At 42.8% G+C, this 21,962-nt stretch overlaps 1 protein-coding gene across 1 annotated transcript in view; it reads right to left on the bottom strand.

The window, feature by feature from the left end:
- The window catches only part of MPG (N-methylpurine DNA glycosylase), a 45,169-nt gene extending 23,714 nt beyond the window's left edge, over positions 1 to 21,455 (bottom strand). Inside the window, exons 1-3 of the mRNA XM_050968424.1 lie at positions 21,280 to 21,455; positions 4,663 to 4,888; positions 1,069 to 1,273 (exon numbers count right to left, since the gene is read on the bottom strand). Of these exons, the coding sequence (XP_050824381.1) occupies positions 1,069 to 1,273; positions 4,663 to 4,888; positions 21,280 to 21,440 (592 nt within the window). The 5' untranslated portion in view covers positions 21,441 to 21,455. The remainder of the gene's footprint in view (positions 1 to 1,068; positions 1,274 to 4,662; positions 4,889 to 21,279) is intronic.
- Positions 21,456 to 21,962: the final 507 nt, after the last annotated feature.

Raw genomic sequence — 21,962 nt, 5'->3', positions numbered from 1 at the left:
GACAAAGGGAGAAGAGCAGCGGCTGTTGGTACCTGAAAGGGCAATGAAACGAGCTATGTTGGGAATTTCCCTTATGAATTGCATCCCAAATGAAATGATCAGAGAACGCAGCAGTGTGAAAGATATTGTTCTGGAAAGCAGATATAACAAGATGCGATAGGTGGGCCACATAGCACGGCTCACAGACAATAGGTGGACTGCAATAATTCCCAAAAAGATGGGAAGATGACATTGTTAAACGTCTCAGACCAACGTGGAGAAGAAAGGCAAGAATGCGAGAAGAATGGCAGACGTGTTGTGATCAGTGCAGTCTTAACGACGGCTGAAGACTGATCGATCCACGTGATCCAGGTGATAGAAGAGTTCCTATAATGTGAGTGTTGCAACTGTGCACATTGTGGTTCCCAAATATACAGTAATTTTAATAATCCTGAGCCTGATCTTGGGACAAGAACCTGTCAACTCTCAAAGTGATAAATGAGAATTCTTAATCAATCAATATAATTAATACATAATCTATAGATCAGGCTACACTGTATCCTCGAAAGAGTGTAAACAAATTTACCAAGAACCACCAGCAGTGTTGTCTAGCACAAAGGTTGCACATATGAGGCAGCATCTCAGGATATCAACACTGAGAATCTTCTAAAATTCATCCTAAGAAAAGTTTGACAAATACAGATTCTACCTTAGAGGCTCAAATCTTATTATATGTATTCCAGTACTGCCTAGAGGCCTCATCTGAGATCGGGTCCCCATTGTGCTAAATCCTGTACATGCATGTGGTCAGAGACTGGTCCTGCCTGCAACATGTGCGTAATACTCACTAGTTGTCAATGGCAACATTAAATTTAAAGAGGGCCAAGTCTTCCGGGGTTGTTTTTAGCTATAGGTCCATGGGCAGAAGCACCAAGTCATGAGGGGAGGCAAAGGTGGTGGTAGCAACTGTCTTTGCAGACTAAGAATCTGTACGAAGCTCATAAATGACTGAGACGTGGCAAGTATGAATATCTGCACTATGGAAGCACCTCAGGCCATAATCATTATAACTCTTGAGTCCCCACTTACCCTGGCTGGAAACATTCATGCAGAAATAAATCCCATAGATCTGGTACACATACAGAGTTCCCGGTTTCATGAACATTGCTGCATTTCTTGCAGTTTGCTTCCCTCCCTTTGAATGGGAAGCTGCATCTTCCCCACCCAGATATGCCTCCGTTTCCACAATCCTTCCCCGGAGTTCTCTGCCATCAGGAAGTTTATGAACTAAAATCTGAAAGACAGGTCAAAAGTGTGTGTTAGTGAGTCCCAGGGTAAGGAATCCTTAGTTAGATCAACGTAGCTACATCAGTCAGTAGTGTGAAGAAAACTCAACCCCCTGACCCATGCAACTATGCCAACCTAACCCTCAGTGTAGGCACAGCTAGGTCGACAGAAGCTAACAGTGTTCCTACAACAAGTGAAAAACCTCTTCCACTGGTGTAGGCTGCACTTACACTACAAGGCTCTGCTGGCACAGCTACGCCAACATAACTATGCCAGAATAGTCCCTGGAGTATAGACACAGCGATCATGGGAAAAAGCATGAGAAGTACAGAAATGTAAAGAATCATGGATTATCACACAGCATAATGGGTGCTTCTCCATCATCTCCCATAGAATGCTCTGCAAACCAATGCGAGCTCTTCCAGCTCCCATCCGGCGCCATACCTCAGTTCAAGGATCCAGACACTTACCTATCAAAATGCTGAAGGGAACAAAAGTTCCATTTTTCTCAATGTGACTGTATCATGCAGTACAAATTTATGGTGTTACATAGGCATAAAATAAGATCATTTTTTCCAGTCTGCCCACTTGTTTTTTTGTTCCATCCAACATGTTTATTGGCTGAAGCAAAGAGTGCCACCTGTTAAGTCTCTGACACTGACTCTAAATCACAAGTTTAGCACATCATTACATGCGTATTATTTAATTCAGAGGAAAATATGACAACAAATATGATGAAATAACTTCCTCATTGGACACAGTCTTACCAAGACTAGTACCAAGTTCTGGTCCCCAGCTGGGCACGTAATCATAATCAGGGTATTAATAATACTTTTGTAGTTTCCACACTACATAAAATGCAGCGGAGAGACTCTGGGCAACATCCTGACAAAACTTTGCTATTGAAACAGGCTCCCTGCTGCTGGCACTTAGGTAAATAATTAAATGTAGGTGGAGAAATAGAGAATGGTGAAAATAATTTTAAAACGAGAGAAAGAGAGAAACAAAACATAAGCAAAATCCATACACACTGTTTTTTGTGGTTTGACCTAATGTTGTTTCCAGACATCTTGTTTTATTTAATGTGTTTATGAAATACTTCAATGTAGCCTCATTTGGGCACAAACTCTCTGTTTAATTATAGTACTTTCTGCACTCCCATATTTAAAAACAAGTGGTTTTGGAATGACCCTCACAAAGCAGAGAGCTTAATTCCTGCCAGATGCTTGCACTGGATTGCTAAAGCAATTGTTGGCCTGATCCAGTAATGGATTTGCCAGAAGTCTGCATCAAACACTATAACTGTCGCATTTTAGAATTTGTTTTTAACAACTCTCGAGTTCTCAACAGTATCAGAGAAATTACTGAGTTTACCATTTTCAATCATGAAATATGCAGAGAGACTTCAGAAGCATACTAACTTTTTGGCCAGTCTGAATTCATGATCTGTGAATAATGACAGTCAGCTTTTATACTCCAAAAGCATCAGGCCCACATGGCTGACTTTCTCTTTTTAACAGAAGAAATGCTGAGGATTGAATTATGGTTTTAAGATTCACACAGCCATTTCCTTGATTTCTCAGCTATCCCAAATGTGCACAAAGGAAGCCACTCAAGACACACATCCCTCTTCCACTGATGATTAGTAAACTCCGTCTGTATTTTGTCCTCCATTATGGCAAATACAATTCACTGAAGTAGAATAAAGACAAGAGTTTCTCCTAGTGGAAAAATAAGCAAATACCCTTAACTATCCTCATTCACTAGTACATATGCAAAATATCCTATGATGTATTCTAGTTTGTTTAGGTTTCTCTGTCCTATTGACGGTTCGTATTAATATGACCAAATGCATTTTAAAAGTTAGAGAGTTACTGTCAGGCCAAGTATGACCCAAAATTTAGGTTCGGTAAGACAAAATCCAAAACTTTTACCAAATCTAAGACTGACAGAAACACACACTTCCATGACAACTTTTAAAAACAAAATTCCAAGAGGGATAGCAGGCATAACACAGGATGATACAGAGTTGGAACACACAATTTTGAGACCTTTGGAGAGCTTCAAGAGTGTATGGCTGCGGTTTTACAGATTTAAGGGCTAATTCCTGGCTAAAAGTACACAACTCATTTAACTGAACTATGTAATCAGGATTTCCTGGGGGGGTGGGGCGGGGGCTGTAAAGATACTATGCAGCTGCTATCACAGCCTCAGGGCTCCTGTGGCTCCCCGCCTATGGGTAGGCAGAGAATGTCTGATGGATGTGCACAGTCAAAGATCCAACAGCCCCACTCCTGTGACACCCATGGCCTGCCCCGCAAAACACATTGTGTTCTAGTGCAAAGGGATCCCCAATGGAACACGGTTAAGTAGTGTACAAGGAAGGGTGAAATCATGCACCTTGCCTTTTCTGTAGGATCGACCCATGCTGATTCAGCTGCAGTCAAGACCTTTCACATCTGCAAAGAAAGAGGCAATATTTGCCTCCTAAGAGGATAGAGCTTGGTGTATATTAAGTGAGAGGCTGTTCCAAGCATACAAGGCAGCAGGAAAGAAGGCACCAAGTCTAGAGTGGTAGACTGGGTTTTCAGAGAGAAGTAACTATTCCAACATATTATAGCATAATAATAATCCATAGCCCTTAAAAACTGCTATTCATCCATAGATCTCACAGTGCTTTACAACGGAGGTCAGAAGCAATATCCCCGTTTCACAAATACAGAAACTGAGACACAGGAATCATAGAATATTAGGGTTGGAAGGGACCTCAGGAGGTCATCTAGTCCAACCCCCTGCTCAAAGCAGGACCAATCCCCAGACAGATTTTTACCCCAGTTCCCCAAATGACCCCCTCAAGGATTGAACTCACAACCCCGGGTTTAGCAGGCCAATGCTCAAACCACTGAGCTATCCCAAATAACTGACCCAAGTTCACCCAGCAAAGTAGAGCAGGGCATAGAACTCAGGTTTCCTGAGTCCCAGTCCAGTGCCCTATCCACCTGGCCACCCAGCCAAAGAAAATACAACACCAACATACAGGAATATCTGTTAAAAGAATAATGGCCCTGGATCAGTCACCAATCCTATTTCAGTGAGTAAACTGGATTAAAAAAAAATAAAGTTTCAAGATAAGCTTAATGCAAAATGGAATAGAAAACTGATCTGATAAGAGACTGGTTCTGCTCATGCAACCAAAATGGGCCCAACCCTGTTCCCAAAAGTCCCAATGATTTCACCAAGAAAAAGAGTGAGTCCATATTTCCTGTAACAGCAGAGCGCTTTGGAATTAAAACCCAGTAAAAGGATGCAATTATGGTCCAACAATTTACGTTGTTGGTGTGTGCTGTACCACAAAGTAAACCTGTTGGCAAGGTCGTGAGTCCTTGTGTCAATTACCTGTCCTAGAAATGATTTAGCCAGGTTGATGCAGGGTTGGTTGAAAAAGTCTGTCCCTAGCCGGGAAGATGTCCTCTTCTCTTCAGTGAAGTATTTGCTGCTTACTGGAGAGGAATTCCCATCAAGAACAACTGTCAGGCTCCCAGAGGTGTCAGCTGGAGAGAAGCTGGGTTTACTTTGGACAGCATTTAATGGAGTTAACCACTTTCTTTTTCTTGGCATCATTCTGGAAAACAGTCATTTAAAAAAAAAATGAAATAAGCTCTTTGTATGTATTTACAGGAACTAATTTCCATGATGGTGAGCTTTTACATAGATCCTTTTATCCAAATGATTACAAAAGCTCTAATTTATTGGACAAACTAGACACAGTCTACAACCAGGTTACACACTTATAGGCAGCTAAGTCAGGCAATGCAAAGTTGGCCTCTGCTCTGACAAGGGTTTGTAAAAAAGCAGCACAGGGCTCCACAGTTTTTATCTTTTAAGGAATCTAAATCAAATCAAATCTGCTAAATTTACAAGTAAAAATAAATTTCTAATTGCCAGTAACAAACCTGTAAACCTGTAACAAAGATTATGCAATTCTGTCAAGTGATACACAAGCCAAAGAAGACTCTTAAGAGCCATTTCAACACCTCAGTAGGACTCATAGCAGCAAAGAGAAACAAACAGTTCAGACAGCAAAGTGAGCAGAAAAGGCTCTGAACATACACAGAGCACAGATTTATGTACACTTTGCCAATCTCTGAAATGCAGCCACCTCTAGATGAATGCTTGCCATGTTCCAACCAACACTGCTCAACAGGAAGTGAAGAATTATCCTGTGCCAACTGAAACTGCAGAGGAAAGAATTACATAAGAATGTAATTGCCTACAATGATCTGTGGCAAGAACACCTATATACTTCTAAAAATGCCATGGATGCTAAAAGCCATTTGTACCCAACATTTTGTGTCTCTCTTGTCCAATGGCCCCTCCAGCAGCACAGTGCCCCTAGGACCAGCTCAGTACTGACTCAGATAAAATAGTGCCACCTACTGAATCATCAACACTATTTCCTGCAGCACCACCTTCTGCTCCAGAAGGATCCAATAAAGTACATGTTAGGGTGCATAGCAGGAAATCGCCCAAACAGCACAGGGACAGCCAGTTTGATTAGTTTTTTTTTCTAAATACCTATGTTGAGGAGTAAAACAATCCTTTGCATGCAATTATCCAATGATGCTAGAGACTTAAGTGGAAAGGCCAGCTGCATGCTAAACTCTAAATCACAGCTTTCATTTATATTTGTGGGAATCTTTAAAAATCCCACTTGAGGTCACTGCATTAGTCTCGCATGGCACACCGGCAAATGAGTGTCCTCACTCAAACGCACAGGGCGGCGGGTATGTGAGGAAGAACACTTCTGGACGTCACATTGACCTCTAAAATTCACTCAAGGGAATGACTCTCATTCAAAACGTGCTGGAGTTACTGCCCGGAAAGGTTAACTGGAACTTCCAGTTCACTAGCCATACATAAAGACATGCTGAAAATATGACCAATCTGCATGGTGTATTAACTCATTTGGCAACCGCTGCTCTTGTGGAATGCAAGATCAGAAAGTGGTTCGGAGTCATTCAGCATCTATTGTCTTTCAAATTAAAGTAATTCATAAAAATTACATGTGTGTCATATAAACATTTCAGTACACTGTTACCACAGTTTTAGCACCTTTGGGGAGTGTCTCTCTGCTCTTCTCCTAGAAATCTATGGGCTAATCCAGCAAGACACTCAGCACCCTCAACTCTCACTGAAGCAAATGGCAGCCAAGGATGCTAGAATACTCAATGGCCAGGAAAGAACACTATGGCAAACCTGTCTTATGTGAATTGCTTGTTATAAACAAGTATTTGATGGTGCCTGTGTACTGCATCTATAAAGAAAAGGGATTAATGGAATGTTGATCCTGTTTAAGAGGCCTTGTGAAAAAAAACAAAAAAACACTCCTTCCCTTTATCTTCCTGCTTGTTGGGGCCTATGTACTGCGGGGAAACATGCATTGAACATAGACTAGAATACGTGTCAGGTCACTCGAAGTCCATCAGTTACCAAGCAATTGTTTGGTAAGTAAAGGACACCATCTTCTCTAATGTGAGTGAGAATGAGAATTAGCAAATGAGAATTAAACAGTGTTTCGATGTTTTTACTGCAAGAAGACAAGTTAATTACAAATTGTTGAAGATGCTGAAAAAAGATCAGTTACGAAATTGCAGAGTCGGGGCTGGGAGAAGAGCGAACATAAAGAATCAAGGGGTAAATGACAGCACACTGACCCCAGAGAGTGTGCTGGGGTCTCTCTTCACTGGGGCTGCTGTGCTATACATAGGAAGATATTTAGCATGCTTTCAGCTGTAATGACAGACAGATCAATAGCACATATATAAAAGGTTTTGATGCTGCTCAGCACTTGACATGCTCCGTGCAGCCCAAGTTCTGAACACACATTGCTGCTGCTCAGGCACACCTAGCCTTCTCTAGTTATTCTAACCAGAGTGCATTCACAGGCGGCTCCTGCCAGAAGTATTTATAAAGGAGGAGAAGGCATGAAGGTCTTCACCGACTACAGAGCCAGAAGATTCCTTTCAGCCACTTCACGTGGTAGTGGCTCACTAGTGCAGATTGCAGCAGCTAGAGCAGGCTTCTTGCCCACTCCTGTATGTGCCTTTAGTAGAGACCAAACATGAAATGGTTAAAAGCATGCTGCTGCTTTTGCTGCTTCTGAGGAAGCAGATGGCTCCAAGGGGAGGTCCTCAACTGCCCAGGCTTCTGATAACCAGGAGAAACACACAGCAAATTGCTTGCCAGATACGAAGGTTGCAGATCTCTCAAGACAGACAGACAGACTTATGTGCAGTGCTGGTAAGAGATTCAAGGCCAGGACCTCCATGGTAGCATTCTCTGAAATGCTTCTAGTTCCACATGCAGAGCCAGTTAGACGGGCAGAAATGCAGCATTTCAATGGGTGGCTGAGACAGTGGTGTTGGGAGGAGGGATTTAGGTTTATTAGGAATGGAGGAACTCTTTGGGAAAGGAGGAACCTATACAGGAAGGATGGACTCCACCTAAACCAAAATGGAACCAGATTGCTGGCAGGTAAAATTAAAAAGTTTGCAGAGGAGTTTCTAAACTAAACGCTGGGGAAAGCCAACAGATGCGGAGGAGTGCACATTTCGGACAGAGACACCCCTTAGGGAAGGATCTATTTAAAAGGGATTCTCCATATCCTAGTAAAAAGGAAAGGATAGAAGTTTATAAAGTACCTGTAGGCTCTGAAGAGAAACAATCAAATTAAAAAGACTTCCGTTCAAATACATCACATGAATGCAGACAATTAAATATTGACAAATTTTATAAGCGCTTGTATACAAATGCTAGAAGTCTAAATACTAAGATGGGTGAACTTGAGTGTCTGATATTAAATGCGGATATTGATATAATAGGCATCACAGAAACTTAGTGGAATTATGATAATCAATGGACCTGGTAATAACAGGATATAAAATACGTAGGAATGACAGAGTAGATTGTGCTAGCGGGGGAATAGCATTATACATGAAAGAAAGCATAGAGTCAAATATAATGAAATTTTTAACCGATTCTAACTTTACCATGGAACCTCTATGGACATACATTCCATGACTGAATAAGTGTATAACAGTAGGAATATATTACCAACCACCTGACTAGGATGGTGATTGTGAAATGCTCAGGGAGATTAGAAAGGCTTCAAAAATAGAAAACTCAAAAATAATGGGGGATTTCAACTATCCCTACATTGACTGGATACATATCAGGACAGGATGCAGAGATAAAATGTCCAGACACCATTAATGACTGCTTTTTGGAGCAGTTAGTCATGAACCCCACAAGGGGAGAGGCAATTCTTGATTCAGTCCTATGGGTCACACAGGATCTGGTCCAAGAGGTGAATATAGGTGAACTGATAAGTGATAGCAACCATAATGTAATTAAATTTAACATCCTTGGGATGGGGGGAAGGGATACCAAAGAAATGCCTGCCAGCTGCATGGAAACTTTTAAAAAATACCATAATAGAGGCACAAATTAAAAGTATAACCCCTAATAAAAAAATAGTAAGAGGACCAAATAAACGCCACACTGGCTAAATAACAGAGTAAAGAAGGTGGTTAGAGGCAAAAAGGCATCCTTTAAAAATAGGAAGTCAAATCCTACTGAGGAAAATAGAAAGTGGCATAAACTCTGGCAAGTCAAATGTAAAACTATAATTAGGCAGGCCAAAAAATAATTTGAAGAGCAACTAGCAAAAGACACACAAACTAATAGCAACAAAAAAAATTTAAGTAACCAGAAACAAGAAGCCTGCCAAACAATCAGTGGGGCCACTGGACAACCGAGAAGCTAAAGAAGTGCTCAAGGAAGACAAGACCATTGTGGAGAAGCTACTTGAATTATTGGCATTGGTCTTCACTGCAGAGCATGTGAGGGAGATTCTCACACTGCAGGCATTCTTTTTAGGTGACAACTCTGAGAAACTGGCCCAGATTGAGGTTTCAGTAGAGGTGGTTCCTACTGAAGGAATTCAAATATGAAACTGCTAAACTATTAACTATGGTATGTAACCAATCACTTAAATCAGTCTCTGTACAAGATGATGGGAGGATAATTAATATAACTCCAATTTTTAAAAAGTCTCCAGACGCGATCCTGGCAATTTCAGGCCAGTCAGCCTAACTTCAATACCCGGCAAATTGATTGAAACTATGGTAAAGAATAGAATTATCAGACACATAAATTAACACAATATGTTGCGGAAGAGTCTACATGGTTTTGTAAAGGAAAATCATGCCTCACCAATCTACTAGAAATCTTTGAGGGAGTCAACAAACATGTGGACAAGAATGATTCAGTGGATATAGTGTACTTGGACTTTTAGGAAGACTCTGACAAGGTTCCACACCAAAGGCTCTTAAGCAAAGTAAGCAGTCATGGGATAAGAGGGAAGGTCCACTCATGGATCAGTAACTGGTTAAAAAACAGGAAACAAAGGGTAGAAATAGTCAGTTTTCACAATGAAGAGAAGTAAATAGTGGGATCACTCAAGGAGCTGTACTGGGACCAGTGCTGTTCAACATATTCATAAAGGATCTAGAAAACAGACTAAACAGTGAAATGGCAAAATTTGCAGATGATACTGAATTACTCAAGACAGTTAAATCCAAAACAGACTGTGAAGAGTTACAAGGGATCTCACAAAACTGAATGACTGGACAATTAAATGGCAGGTGAAATTCAATGTTGATAAATGCAAAGTAATGCACATGGGAAAACATAATCCCAACTATACATACAAAATGATGGGGACTAAATTAGCTGTCACCACTCAAGAAAGACCTTAGAGTCACTGTGGATAGTGCTCTGAAAAGAGCCACTCAATGTGAAGCAGCAGTCAAAAAAGCTAACCAAATGCTAGGAACCATTAGGAAATGGACAGATAAGACAGAAAACATCACAATATCGGTATGTAAATCCACCCCTTGAATACGGCATGCAGTTCTGGACACCTTGTCTCTGCAGAAATATATTAGAATTGGAACAGGCACAGAGAAGGGCAACAAAGATGATCAGGGATATGGAAGAGCTGTTATACAAGGAGAGATTAAAAAGACAGTGAATTTTCAGCTTGGAAAAGAGATGACTAAGGGGCGGTATGATAGAGCTATATAAAATCACGAACGATGTGGAGAAAGTGAATTGGGAAGTGTTATTTACCCCTTCACATAACATAAGAACCAGGGGTCATCCAATGAAATTATCAGGCAGCAGGTTTAAAACAAACAAGGGGAAGTATTTCACTCAACATACAGTCAACATGTGGAACTCGTTGCCAAAGGATGCTGTGAAGGCCAAAAATAAAACTGGGTTAAAAAAGGAATTGGATAAGTTTATGGAGGATAGGTCCACCAATCGCTATTAGCCCAGACGGCCAGGGACCCAATCCCATTCCCCAGATGTCTCTAAGCCTCTGACTGAGAGAAGCTGGGACTGGATAACAAGGGATGGATCACTCGGTAATTGCTCTGTTCAATCCCTTTGAACCACCTGGCAATGGCTATTGCTGGAAGATGGGATACTGGGCTAGAAGGACCATTGGTCTTACCCATTATGGCCCTCCTTATGTTCCTCTCCCATCATGGATTCAGCTGCTCAAGCAAAATCAATCACCCTCTTTCCCATCTAACATACAAAATCAAGCTCTCACCTATAGCCCAGGACCTGAGGGGGCAGGCAGTATCTCAGCTCCTCTATGCAACAGCTGGACCTGCCTCTCCCTCTCACAGCTCTCCAGAGAGAGAGAGGAGGCTTCTGCTAACATTTCTTTGCCAGACAGGTCACAGCAGGGTGCCCAAGCACTATAGCAGAGGGAGACAAGTTGAGAGGTAAAGATCTCCACAGTACGGTTACCATTAGGACTCTTGCCAATCCTACAACAGCCAGAAGGTACGGAAAATTTAAAGCAACAATTCTAGCAAGTAGGCAGACAGAAATCTGGATATGGCAGGTGACTGGCTGGCTGAAACACAGGCTGAGTTGATCTCTAATGACATCTGGATAGGACAGTACAGAGTACCAATCACTACGCTAGAATGTTGCACGAGGTAAAGGTAAATTCCCCTCCCTCTTCCTCTCCTGTCTCGACCAAACTCCACCCTGGGAAGGTGAAACAGATAGATGACTTATTCAAGCAGAGAGGCTCTTCTTGAGTGCTGCAGGCAGAGGAAAGTAAGGCAGGTCTGTCTTTTACATGTGGCTCTCCAGAAGCAGATGCCAAGCCTGTCAGCTGTCAAGTCCCTCCCCTCAGATGAGGCATCGCCTGGACTTTTGGCATAGAGTGGAGTGTCCAGCCCCCACCACACCCTACAATGTGACATCCCAACCTTGTACAGCATTCCAGCATAGCAACTGGGACACTCTCTGCTCTGTCCTGTCATCAGAGATTATCCCAGTCCCTGCTCCCAAGAAGGGAGTGGAGGCAGAGGCTAGCCAATTATAGCTATAATCTGAAAGTGAACTATTTAGTCTTTTTTTTTTTTTTTAAATAAAACTTTGATTGGGGGTTTACTCCTACACTCCTACCAATACTTTAAAAGTCTGGCAAAATTAATGAAGGTTACACTCAGCCTTAGTGACTGCTGGGGATGTTCGTTTCCTGTAAGAAAGAACTCCCGGTAGGTTCCCATCCATCTGGCTGCCACATGTGATGTAAAAGCTGGCCAGACATCTTAGTTGTTTTGAAATAAAATATTTATCCCGCTGTAAAGAACAGGCGAAGATTAAGGGGGAAGAGGAGAACTGATGAAAATTCACAGCTTCAAAATCTACACACAGGTTGCTGTTTTTTACTGAAGCCATTCCAGGCTCTTTTCAACATTCAAACACATGGCACAAACCTGAAATGCCAAAATTACATAGTAAATGTGAAAAACAAACAGAAGTTAAGACTAAAACTGACAACAAATGTCACCCAGCTAGAGATCCCGAGATTTTAAATCAACTGAACTGATATCAATTATCATTTAGAAAGATGTCTAGGGAATGGAGAAAGGGAGTGAGGGTCATGACTTCTAACCTAAAGGAAGGAAAAAACGGAGTTGAAGTGACAGCACAGATCCCCAAAACTACAGTACTTAGGAGATTAGCAGAGCACAGACCCACGTGGGTATGAGGAAAGCTTAAGTGTGTGAGGCACCACTGACATTCCAGGAAAAGATAATCCCTTCCATAGCAGAGTGGCCTAGTTTCCAATGTTACACCAGTCTCTCCTTGTGACAACTCTCTATTTTCCAAAATAAATTTGCATCACATTTCTGATAGGCCTTGGACCAGGCTTCTTCCTTCCCCTCCCCATAGACAAAGTATATACTATTTCTAGGAGATCTCATGCAGGTCACATTTCTCCGCAGCAGTTGCTTCTCCAGGCATTAGCTGTGTCATTACACCATCTACCCAAGAGACTGTATGGCATTCAATACCTTCTCTATATAACTGAATTCCTGGCCAACCTATTTACATTTTTATGTACAAAAATAACTATGTTAAATGAAGGTTATTTAGGTTAATAAATCAACTTAAAAGTTAGGAAATGGCAGAATGTAAGTATCTGTGCAATCTTAATGTGCCCCCATTGTGCACATGCATTCTTTATTTACATAATCACATACTGTCTTCCCCGCACTGGACAGCCGTACTCAATGCACAGGCTGGATGGTGCTCAGGAAACGAGGAAACTGTATTTCTTTCTATCCTGAACATTTAATATAATATTTACTTCACATCATCTATACCCAATAATGTTAAGACCAATCAGAAGTGTTTTTTTTAAATATTAGGAACAAAAGAAATACTAACAATATATGGGTCCATGATGCATGGAGATGGTGATTACATCATTAATGATGCAGACAAGACAAGAGTGTTCAATCAACATTTCTGTTCTTAAATGTGGAAAGAAGCTGGATGATATATTGGTATCACATGATAGTGAAATCCTTTCTGTGCCAACAGTAACTAAGAAGGACATTAAACAGACTCAACAAAAGATAAATATTTTTAGAATGGCAAATCAGGATAATTGGCACCTGTTTTAAAAGAGTAGGCCGAGGACATCTCTGGAGCACTGATATTAATATTTAATAAATCTTGTACTATTTGGGAAGTTCCAGAGGACGAGAAGGAAGGAAAAGTTGTACCAATATTTTAAAAGAGTAAATGGGATCATAAAGGTACTTATAGGCCAGACTGACACTGATCCTGGGCAAAATAATGGAATGGCTGATACAAGGCTCAATCAGTAAAGAATAAAAGGATGGTAGAATTAATGCCTAACGAGATGCTTTTTTACAGAAAATAGGTCCTGTCAAATAAGCTTGATTTTTAAAGTGTTGCTACAATATGCTTTGACTTCTGCAAGACTTTTACGTCATGATATGCTAATTAAAATAGTATCATTCAGAAATCAATATAGCACATATTAAATGGATTAGAAACTGAGATCTCAAAATGTCATTGCTCATAGAGACTCATCATCAAGCTGGGGGGTTCTAGTGGAGACCCAAGAGGATCAGCTTTCATTACAATGATATTGAATATAAAATCCAATGATCTGATAAATGTTGCAGATGACACAAAAAATGTTGCGTTGTAAATAAGGATGAAGACCTGTCACCCCAGCAGAGCAATCTGGACTGTGCGGCAACTCTGTATTTTAATACAGCCAAATGCAAGATCATATATTTAGGACCGAAGAACGCAGGCCACACTTACAGAATGGGAACTGTATCCTTGTGAAAAGGACTTAGGGGCCACAATGAAAACTGGTGGAACACGTGCGCTCAGGGCAATGCTAGTGCCAAAACCAACCCTTGGATGTATAAGCAGGAGAATATTAGGTAGAAATAGGGAGATGTTGTTACCTCTGTATTTGACACTGGTGAGACCATTAATGGAATACTATGTCCAATCGCATGTATTTGTAAAGAAATATGCTCTAGGTAGTTATTGGGCTTAATGAGGAACATACAGGGTGAAATTCTCTAGCCTGTATGACACAGGAGATCAGACTAGGTGATCATAGTGGTCCCTTCTGCCCTTAACACGTATGAATTTATAAGCCTTGCGTTTCCTGTTTTTGCTGAAGACTCCTTGGAGGAGCCAATAACTCCAGTGGTAACTATGACAAGGCTTAACTGAAGAAACAGGATTATTACTCTTTGTTACTGATTCTTTCCTCCAAAACTGTCAGGCAATTGAGTTAGCTAGGCATTAACAAATAAACAAAGCACCAAGAGTATAAACAGACAGAATAAAAATCCCTCTCTTCACCCAGGTTCCACTTCCTTTGGTGCCAGTAATATAATTTTCTTACTAGTTCTTCAGTCATCCACATAATCTTCAAAGTAGACAATACCTGAATTTCTAATGTAAATTCCAACTCCCTTAAGATTTTTCCCCAGGACTTCTTTACATATTGTAAAGAATTAAACAAAAGAACAACCCTGTTATTACCTCTGCAGATTCCTTTAAAGCAGGGATGTCAGAACTCACAAGTTATCAGCCCGAGGCCAAGTGGACATTGTATTGGGTGGTTTCCCTAAGGAAGCAGCAAGTTCTTCTGTCACTGTGCCCTCTGATGCAGTAACTCAATGCCCCAGCAAGGTGTTAAGCAGCACTGTGCTGACAGAGACCCCCTTCTTTTAGATGAGACATAAAAGGGAGGCACTGATTACCTGTAGCCCAGTGATACCCATGCATCAGTGGTTCAGAAGCCAAATTACCAAACAACATTACCCAAAAGAGCCACAGTAGTGTGAATTCATTGTTTCATTCACTATAGTTCATTCATTTTTAAATAGCATGATGGGAAATATTTAGTTTATATATATATTACAGGCGTCGGCAACCTTTCAGAAGTGGTGTGCCAAGTCTTCATTTATTCACTCTAATTTAAGGTGTCGCATGCCAGTAATACATTTGAACGTTTTTAGAAGGTTTCTCTCTACAAGTCTATATATTATATAACTAAATTATTGTTGTATGTAAAGTAAATAAAGTTTTTTAAATGTTTAAGAAGCTTAATTTAAAATTAAATTAAAATGCAGAGACCCCCAGACAAGTGACCAGGACCCAGGCAGTGTGAATGCCACTGAAAATCAGCACGCATGCCATAGGTTGCCTACCCCTGTATTATATATAATTCTCACAGCAAATAAGTTAATAACTTGATGCACGTTGACAATTGATTACCAGCATAGTAAAAGCATCCTGATTGGTTAATAACTTAGGTTGGTTAACAAATCACACACTGTTTTAATACCATGTGCTACAAAGATCTGCACGAGACATTAAAGAGCCACTTGAAGCTTGTGAGCCACAGTTTGAGTATCATTGCTGTCAGGAGCGGCGCCAGGGTTTCTGATGCCCTGGGCAGATGGCCATTTCGCCACCCCCCGCGGGTCCGGTGGACCTACTGCAGTCATGCCGGCGGACAGTTCGCTGCTGGAAAGGCTCCGGTGGAGCTGCCACAGTGATGCCGGCGGGCAGTCCGCTGCTCTAAAGGCTCCGGTGGACCTGCCGCAGGCATGACTGCAGTAGGTCCGCCGGAGCCTTTAGACCAGTGCTCTGTCCACCGAAATGAATGTGGCAGCTCCACCGGAGCCTTTCCAGCAGCGGACCGTCCGCCGCCATGACTGCGGTAGGTCCACCGGACCCGCGTGCCGCCCCCCTGGCAAAATAGCGCCCCCCAAAAATTCTGGCGCCCTAGGCCATTGCCTAGGTCGCCTAAATGGTAGCGCCGGCCCTGATTGCTGTAGTCATTCAAGATCCTGAGGCACTATTTATTCTATTTACCTATGTTTATCTTGGTGTCTTCAGCATGATTAACAACGTTGGCACTAACCTGACCGAAACCTGTGAAAATTTCAACACTCAAGTAGTGTCAGGGAATCAACATCCAATGAGACTTAAGCATGTCAGTTTTTACAGGACAGGGGACCAAACTCCTCAGGTGGTTTCAAATTAACATGGCATTAAGCTTTGCTGACAGTCCTAGACTGTTTGTGCAAGGCTACTGTTAGATGGTAGCTGCATTCTAGCTTGTACAGCACACACTTAGCTGAAGTGAAAAATGCAAGCAGAACTTTAAGTTCTTGCTAGTGCATCTGTACTCTCAACTGCTGGAAGATCAGCACTTTCTCAGGAACACAGACGTAACTTTTACGGCTGTCAATTAATCGCAGTTAAGCTCACGCAATTAACTCAAAAAAATTAATCACGATTAATCACAATTTTAATTGCACTGTTAAACAACAGAATATCAATTGAAATGTATTACATATTCTTGGATGTTTTTCTACATTTTCAAATATATTGATTTCAATTACAACACAGAACAAAGTGTACAGTGCTCACTTTATATTTTTATTACAAATACTTGCTCTGTAGAAATGATAAACAAAAGAAATAGTATTTTTCAATTCACCTCATACAAGTACTGTAGTGCAATCTCTTTAACATAAACGTTGAACTTACAAATATAGATATTTTTTTGTTACATAACTGCATTCCAAAACAAAACAATGTAAAACTTCAGTCCTACTTCTTATTCAGCCAGTCACTCAGACGAAGAAGTTAGTTGACATTTACAGGAGATAATGCTGCCCCCTTCTTATTTACAATGTCACTGGAAAGTGAGAACAGGCATTTCCATGGCAATTTTGTAGCTGCCATTGCAAGGTATTTACGGGCCAGATATGCTAAACATTTGTATGCCCCATCATGCTTTGACCACTTTTCCAGAGGACATGCTTCCATGCTGAGAACACTCGTTAAAAAAAAAATGCATTAATTCAATTTGTGACTGAACTCCTTTGGGGAGAATTGTATGTCTCCTGCTCTGTGTTAGCCGCATTCTGCCATATATTTCATGTTACAGCAATTTCAGATAATGACCCAGCACATGTTGTTCCTTTTAAGAACACCTTCACCATAGATCTGACAGACCGCACAGAAGGAACCAATGTGAAATTTCTAAAGATAGCTACAGCGCTCAACCTAAGGTTTCAGAATCTGAAGTGCCTTCCAAAATCTGAGAGGGATGAGGTGTGGAGCATGCTTTCAGACTCCGATGTGGAAACTACACAACCTGAACCACCAAAAAAGAAAATCAACCTTCTGCTGGTGGCATCTGACTCCGATGATGAACATGAACATTTGTTGGCCTGCACTGCTTTGGACTGTTATCAAGCAAAACCCGTCGTCAGCATGGACATGTCCTCTGGAGCAGTGGTTGAAGCATCAAGGGACATATGAATCTTTAGCACATCTGGCACGTAAATATCTTGTGATGCAGCCTACAATAGTGCCATGCGAGCACTTGTTCTCGCTTTCAGGTGACATTGTAAACAAGAAGCAGGCAGCATTATCTCATAGACTCATAGACTCTAGGACTGGAAGGGACCTCGAGAGGTCATCGAGTCCAGTCCCCTGCCCTCATGGCAGGACCAAATACTGTCTAGACCATCTCTAATAGACATTTATCTAACCTACTCTTAAATATCTCCAGAGATGGAGATTCCACAACTTCCCTAGGCAATCTATTCCAGTGTTTAACTACCCTGACAGTTAGGAACTTTTTCCTAATGTCCAACCTAAATCTCCCTTGCTGCAGTTTAAGCCCATTGCTTCTTGTTCTATCATTGGAGCCTAAGGTGAACAAGTTTTCTCCCTCCTCCTGATGACACCCTTTTAGATACCTGAAAACTGCTACCATGTCCCCTCTCAGTCTTCTCTTTTCCAAACTAAACAAACCCAATTCCTTCAGCCTTCCTTCATAGGTCATGTTCTCAAGACCTTTAAAAGCAGCAAAGAATCCTGTGGCACCTTATAGACTAACAGACGTTTTGGAGCATGAGCTTTCGTGGGTGAATACCCACTTCCTCAGATGCATGCATGTATTCACCCACGAAAGCTCATGCTCCAAAACGTCTGTTAGTCTATAAGGTGCCACAGGATTCTTTGCTGCTTTTACAGATCCAGACTAACACGGCTACCCTCTGATACTCAAGACCTTTAATCATTCTCCTTGCTCTTCTCTGGACTCTCTCCAGTTTCTCCACATCTTTCTTGAAATGCGGTACCCAGAACTGGACACAATACTCCAGCTGAGGCCTAACCAGCGCAGAGTAAAGCGGAAGAATGACTTCTCGTGTCTTGTTTACAACACACCTGTTAATGCATCCCAGAATCACATTTGCTTTTTTTTCAACAGTATCACACTGTTGACTCATATTAAGCTTGTGGTCCACTATGACCCCTAGATCTCTTTCTGCCATACTCCTTCCTAGACAGTCTCCTCCCATTCTGTATGTGTGAAATTGATTGTTCCTTCCTAAGTGGAGCACTTTGCATTTATCTTTATTGAACTTCATCCTGTTTACCTCAGACCATTTCTCCAATTTGTCCAGATCGTTTTGAATTTTGACCCTGTCCTCCAAAGCAGTTGCAATCCCTCCCAGTTTGGTATCGTCTGCAAACTTAATAAGCGTACTTTCTATGCCAACATCTAAATCGTTGATGAAGATATTGAACAGAGCCGGTCCCAAAACAGACCCCTGCGGAACCCCACTTGTTATACCTTTCCAGCAGGATTGGGAGCCATTAATAACTACTCTCTGAGTACGGTTATCCAGCCAGTTACGCACCCACCTTATAGTAGCCCCATCTAATTTGTACTTTCCTAGTTTGTCTATAAGAATATCATGCGAGACCGTATCAAATGCCTTACTAAAGTCTAGGTATATCACATCCACTGCTTCTCCCTTATCCACAAGGCTCGTTATCCTATCAAAGAATGCTATCAGATTAGTTTGACACGATTTGTTCTTTACAAATCCATGCTGGCTATTCCCTATCACTTTACTACCTTCCAAGTGTTTGCAGATGATTTCTTTAATTATCTGCTCCATTATCTTCCCTGGCACAGAAGTTAAACTAACTGGTCTGTAGTTTCCTGGGTTGTTTTTATTTCCCTTTTTAATAGATGGGCACTATATTTGCCCCCTTCCAGTCTTCTGGAATCTCTCCCGTCTCCCATGATTTCCCAAAGATAATAGCTAGAGGCTCAGATACCTCCTCTATTAACTCGAGTAGTCTAGGATGCATTTCATCAGGCCCTGGTGACTTGCAGGCATCTAACTTTTCTAAGTGATTTTTTACTTGCTCTTTTTTTATTTTATCTTCTAAACCTACCCTCTTCCCGTAAGCATTCACTATATTAGACATTCCTTCAGACTTCTCAGTGAAGACCGAAACGAAGAAGTCATTAAGCATCTCTGCCATTTCCAAGTCTCCCATTACTGTTTCCCCCTCCTCACTGAGCAGTGGGCCTACCCTGTCCTTGGTCTTCCTCTTGCTTCTTATGTATTGATAAAAAGTCTTCTTGTTTCCCTTTATTCCCATAGCTAGTTTGAGCTCATTTTGTGCCTTTTCCTTTCTAATCTTGCCTCTGCATTCCTGTGTTATTTGCCTATATTCGTCCTTTGTAATCTGACCTAGTTTCCATTTTTTATATGACCTCTTTTTATTTTGTAGGTCACGCAAGATCTCGTGGTTAAGCCAAGGTGGTCTTTTGCCACATTTTCTATCTTTCCTAACCATCAGAAGCTTGCTTTTGGGCCCTTAATAGCGTCCCTTTGAAAAACTGCCAACTCTCCTCAGTTGTTTTTCCCCTCAGTCTTGATTCCCATGGGACCTTATCTATCAGCTCTCTGAGCTTACCAAAATCCGCCTTCCTGAAATCCATTGTCTCTATTTTGCTGTACTCTCTTCTACCCTTCCTTAGAATTATAAACTCTATTTCAAGATCACTTTCACCCAAGCTTCCTTCTACTTTCAAATTCTCAACGAGTTCTTCCCTATTTGTTAAAATCAATTCTAGAACAGCTTCCCCCCTAGTAGCTTTTTCAACTTTCTGTTGAAAGTTTCATCTCCTGCAAATGTAAACAAACATGTTTGTCTGAGCCATTGGCTGAACAGGAAGTAGGACTGAGTGGACTCGCAGACTCTAAAATTTTACATTGTTTTATTTTTGAATGCAGATTTTTTGGTACATAAGTCTACGTTTGTAAGTTCAACTTTCATGATAAAGAGATTGCACTACAGTACTTGCATTAGGTGAACTGAAAAATACTATTTATTTTGGTTTTTACAGTGCAAATATTTGTAATAAAGTGAGCATTGTACACTATCTATTCTGTGTTGTAAATAAAATCAGTATATTTGGAAATGCAGAAAACATCCAAAATATTTAAATAAATGGTATTCTGTTAACTGCATGATTAATTGTGCAATTATTTTTTTTAATTGCTTGACAGCCCTAATAACTTTGCATTGCCTTGTTTCCACTTCCCAGTCTGAGAAGTCAGCTGCCTTCAGAGAAAGGCACTACATAGTGATGGTTACTTAGTGCTGCGCACATAGGGACAGGTGACCCTCAGGAAGGGCGCAGGGTATATCCCATTTACAGACCAAGTACTGTCTTAAGGAAGAGGAAGCTGCAACCAGACCCTCATCTTCTGAAGAGCTGGGAGAGAAGCTGTAGCTGGCCTACACCCCGTGCCCCTCCTCCCCCAACTGATGGGGTCGCCCCAGAGGGAGGCTGCACCCCGTGCCCCTCCTTCCCCAACTGATGGGGTCGCCCCAGAGGGAGGCTGCACCCCGTGCCCCTCCTTCCCCAACTGATGGGGGAGCACCGGGGGGGCTGCACCCCGTGCCCCTCCTTCCCCAACTGATGGGGTCGCCCCAGAGGGAGGCTGCACCCCGTGCCCCTCCTTCCCCAACTGATGGGGTCGCCCCAGAGGGAGGCTGCACCCCGTGCCCCTCCTTCCCCAACTGATGGGGGAGCACCGGGGGGGCTGCACCCCGTGCCCCTCCTCCCCCAACTGACGAGGGAGCTCCCGGGAAGGGGGGGCTGTAGCCAGACCTCCTCACTGGGGTTTCTCGATGGCCGGTGGGGGAGGGGCAGTCCGCGCTCCTCACCTGGGCCCGCGCGCCTCCAGCAGGCGCTGTGAGCAGGGGCGAGGCTGAGCTCGAGGAGAGCTGAGGGAGCCCCGCCTCACCGGAAGGACCGCGAGCTCCCGGCTCCGAAGTCCCGCCCCGGATCCTCCTGCCCTCCCGTTTCCCGGGCTCGAGCGCCCCATGCACTATCTGGGCAAAGCCCGCGGCGGGAGCTTCAGGCCCGGCCCCTGCGCTTCCCTCAAGGAGACACCGCCTCCCCCTCCTGGCCTCTTCCCGTCCAGGGCCCGCCCGGGCGCTGCCCGCCCCCCCCCGGCAGACCTAAAGGCCCGTTCTGTTCTCTGGGCTCGCCCCTTGAGCCCGCACCTCCCCCTGGACACCCGCACCTTTTGTTACTAGGGGCCTGAGTGCGGGGTGGAGGCCAGGCCTGGAGGGTGCAGCTTAGGGGAGGCTCCCACATACGGGGGCGGGGCACGGGCCGGCTATGGAGGGTGCAGTCTGGCATGGGGGGGTGGAGGCCAGGCCTGGAGGGTGCAACGTAGGGGAGGCTCCCAGGCACTCTGCGGGCACAGGCCTGCCCAGGAGGGTGCAGTCTGGGGGGCCACAGGCCAGGACTAGAGGATGCAGTTTAGGAGAGATTCCCAGATATGGGGGTGGGGGGGCACAGACCAGCCATGGAGGGTCCAGTCTGGCATAGGGGGCGCAGG

Source organism: Gopherus flavomarginatus, chromosome 9 (genome assembly GCF_025201925.1).
Source record: "Gopherus flavomarginatus isolate rGopFla2 chromosome 9, rGopFla2.mat.asm, whole genome shotgun sequence".
NCBI lineage: Eukaryota > Metazoa > Chordata > Testudines > Testudinidae > Gopherus > Gopherus flavomarginatus.
Note: the sequence above shows the minus strand (reverse complement) of the source record. Positions and strands in the feature narration are given on the sequence as shown.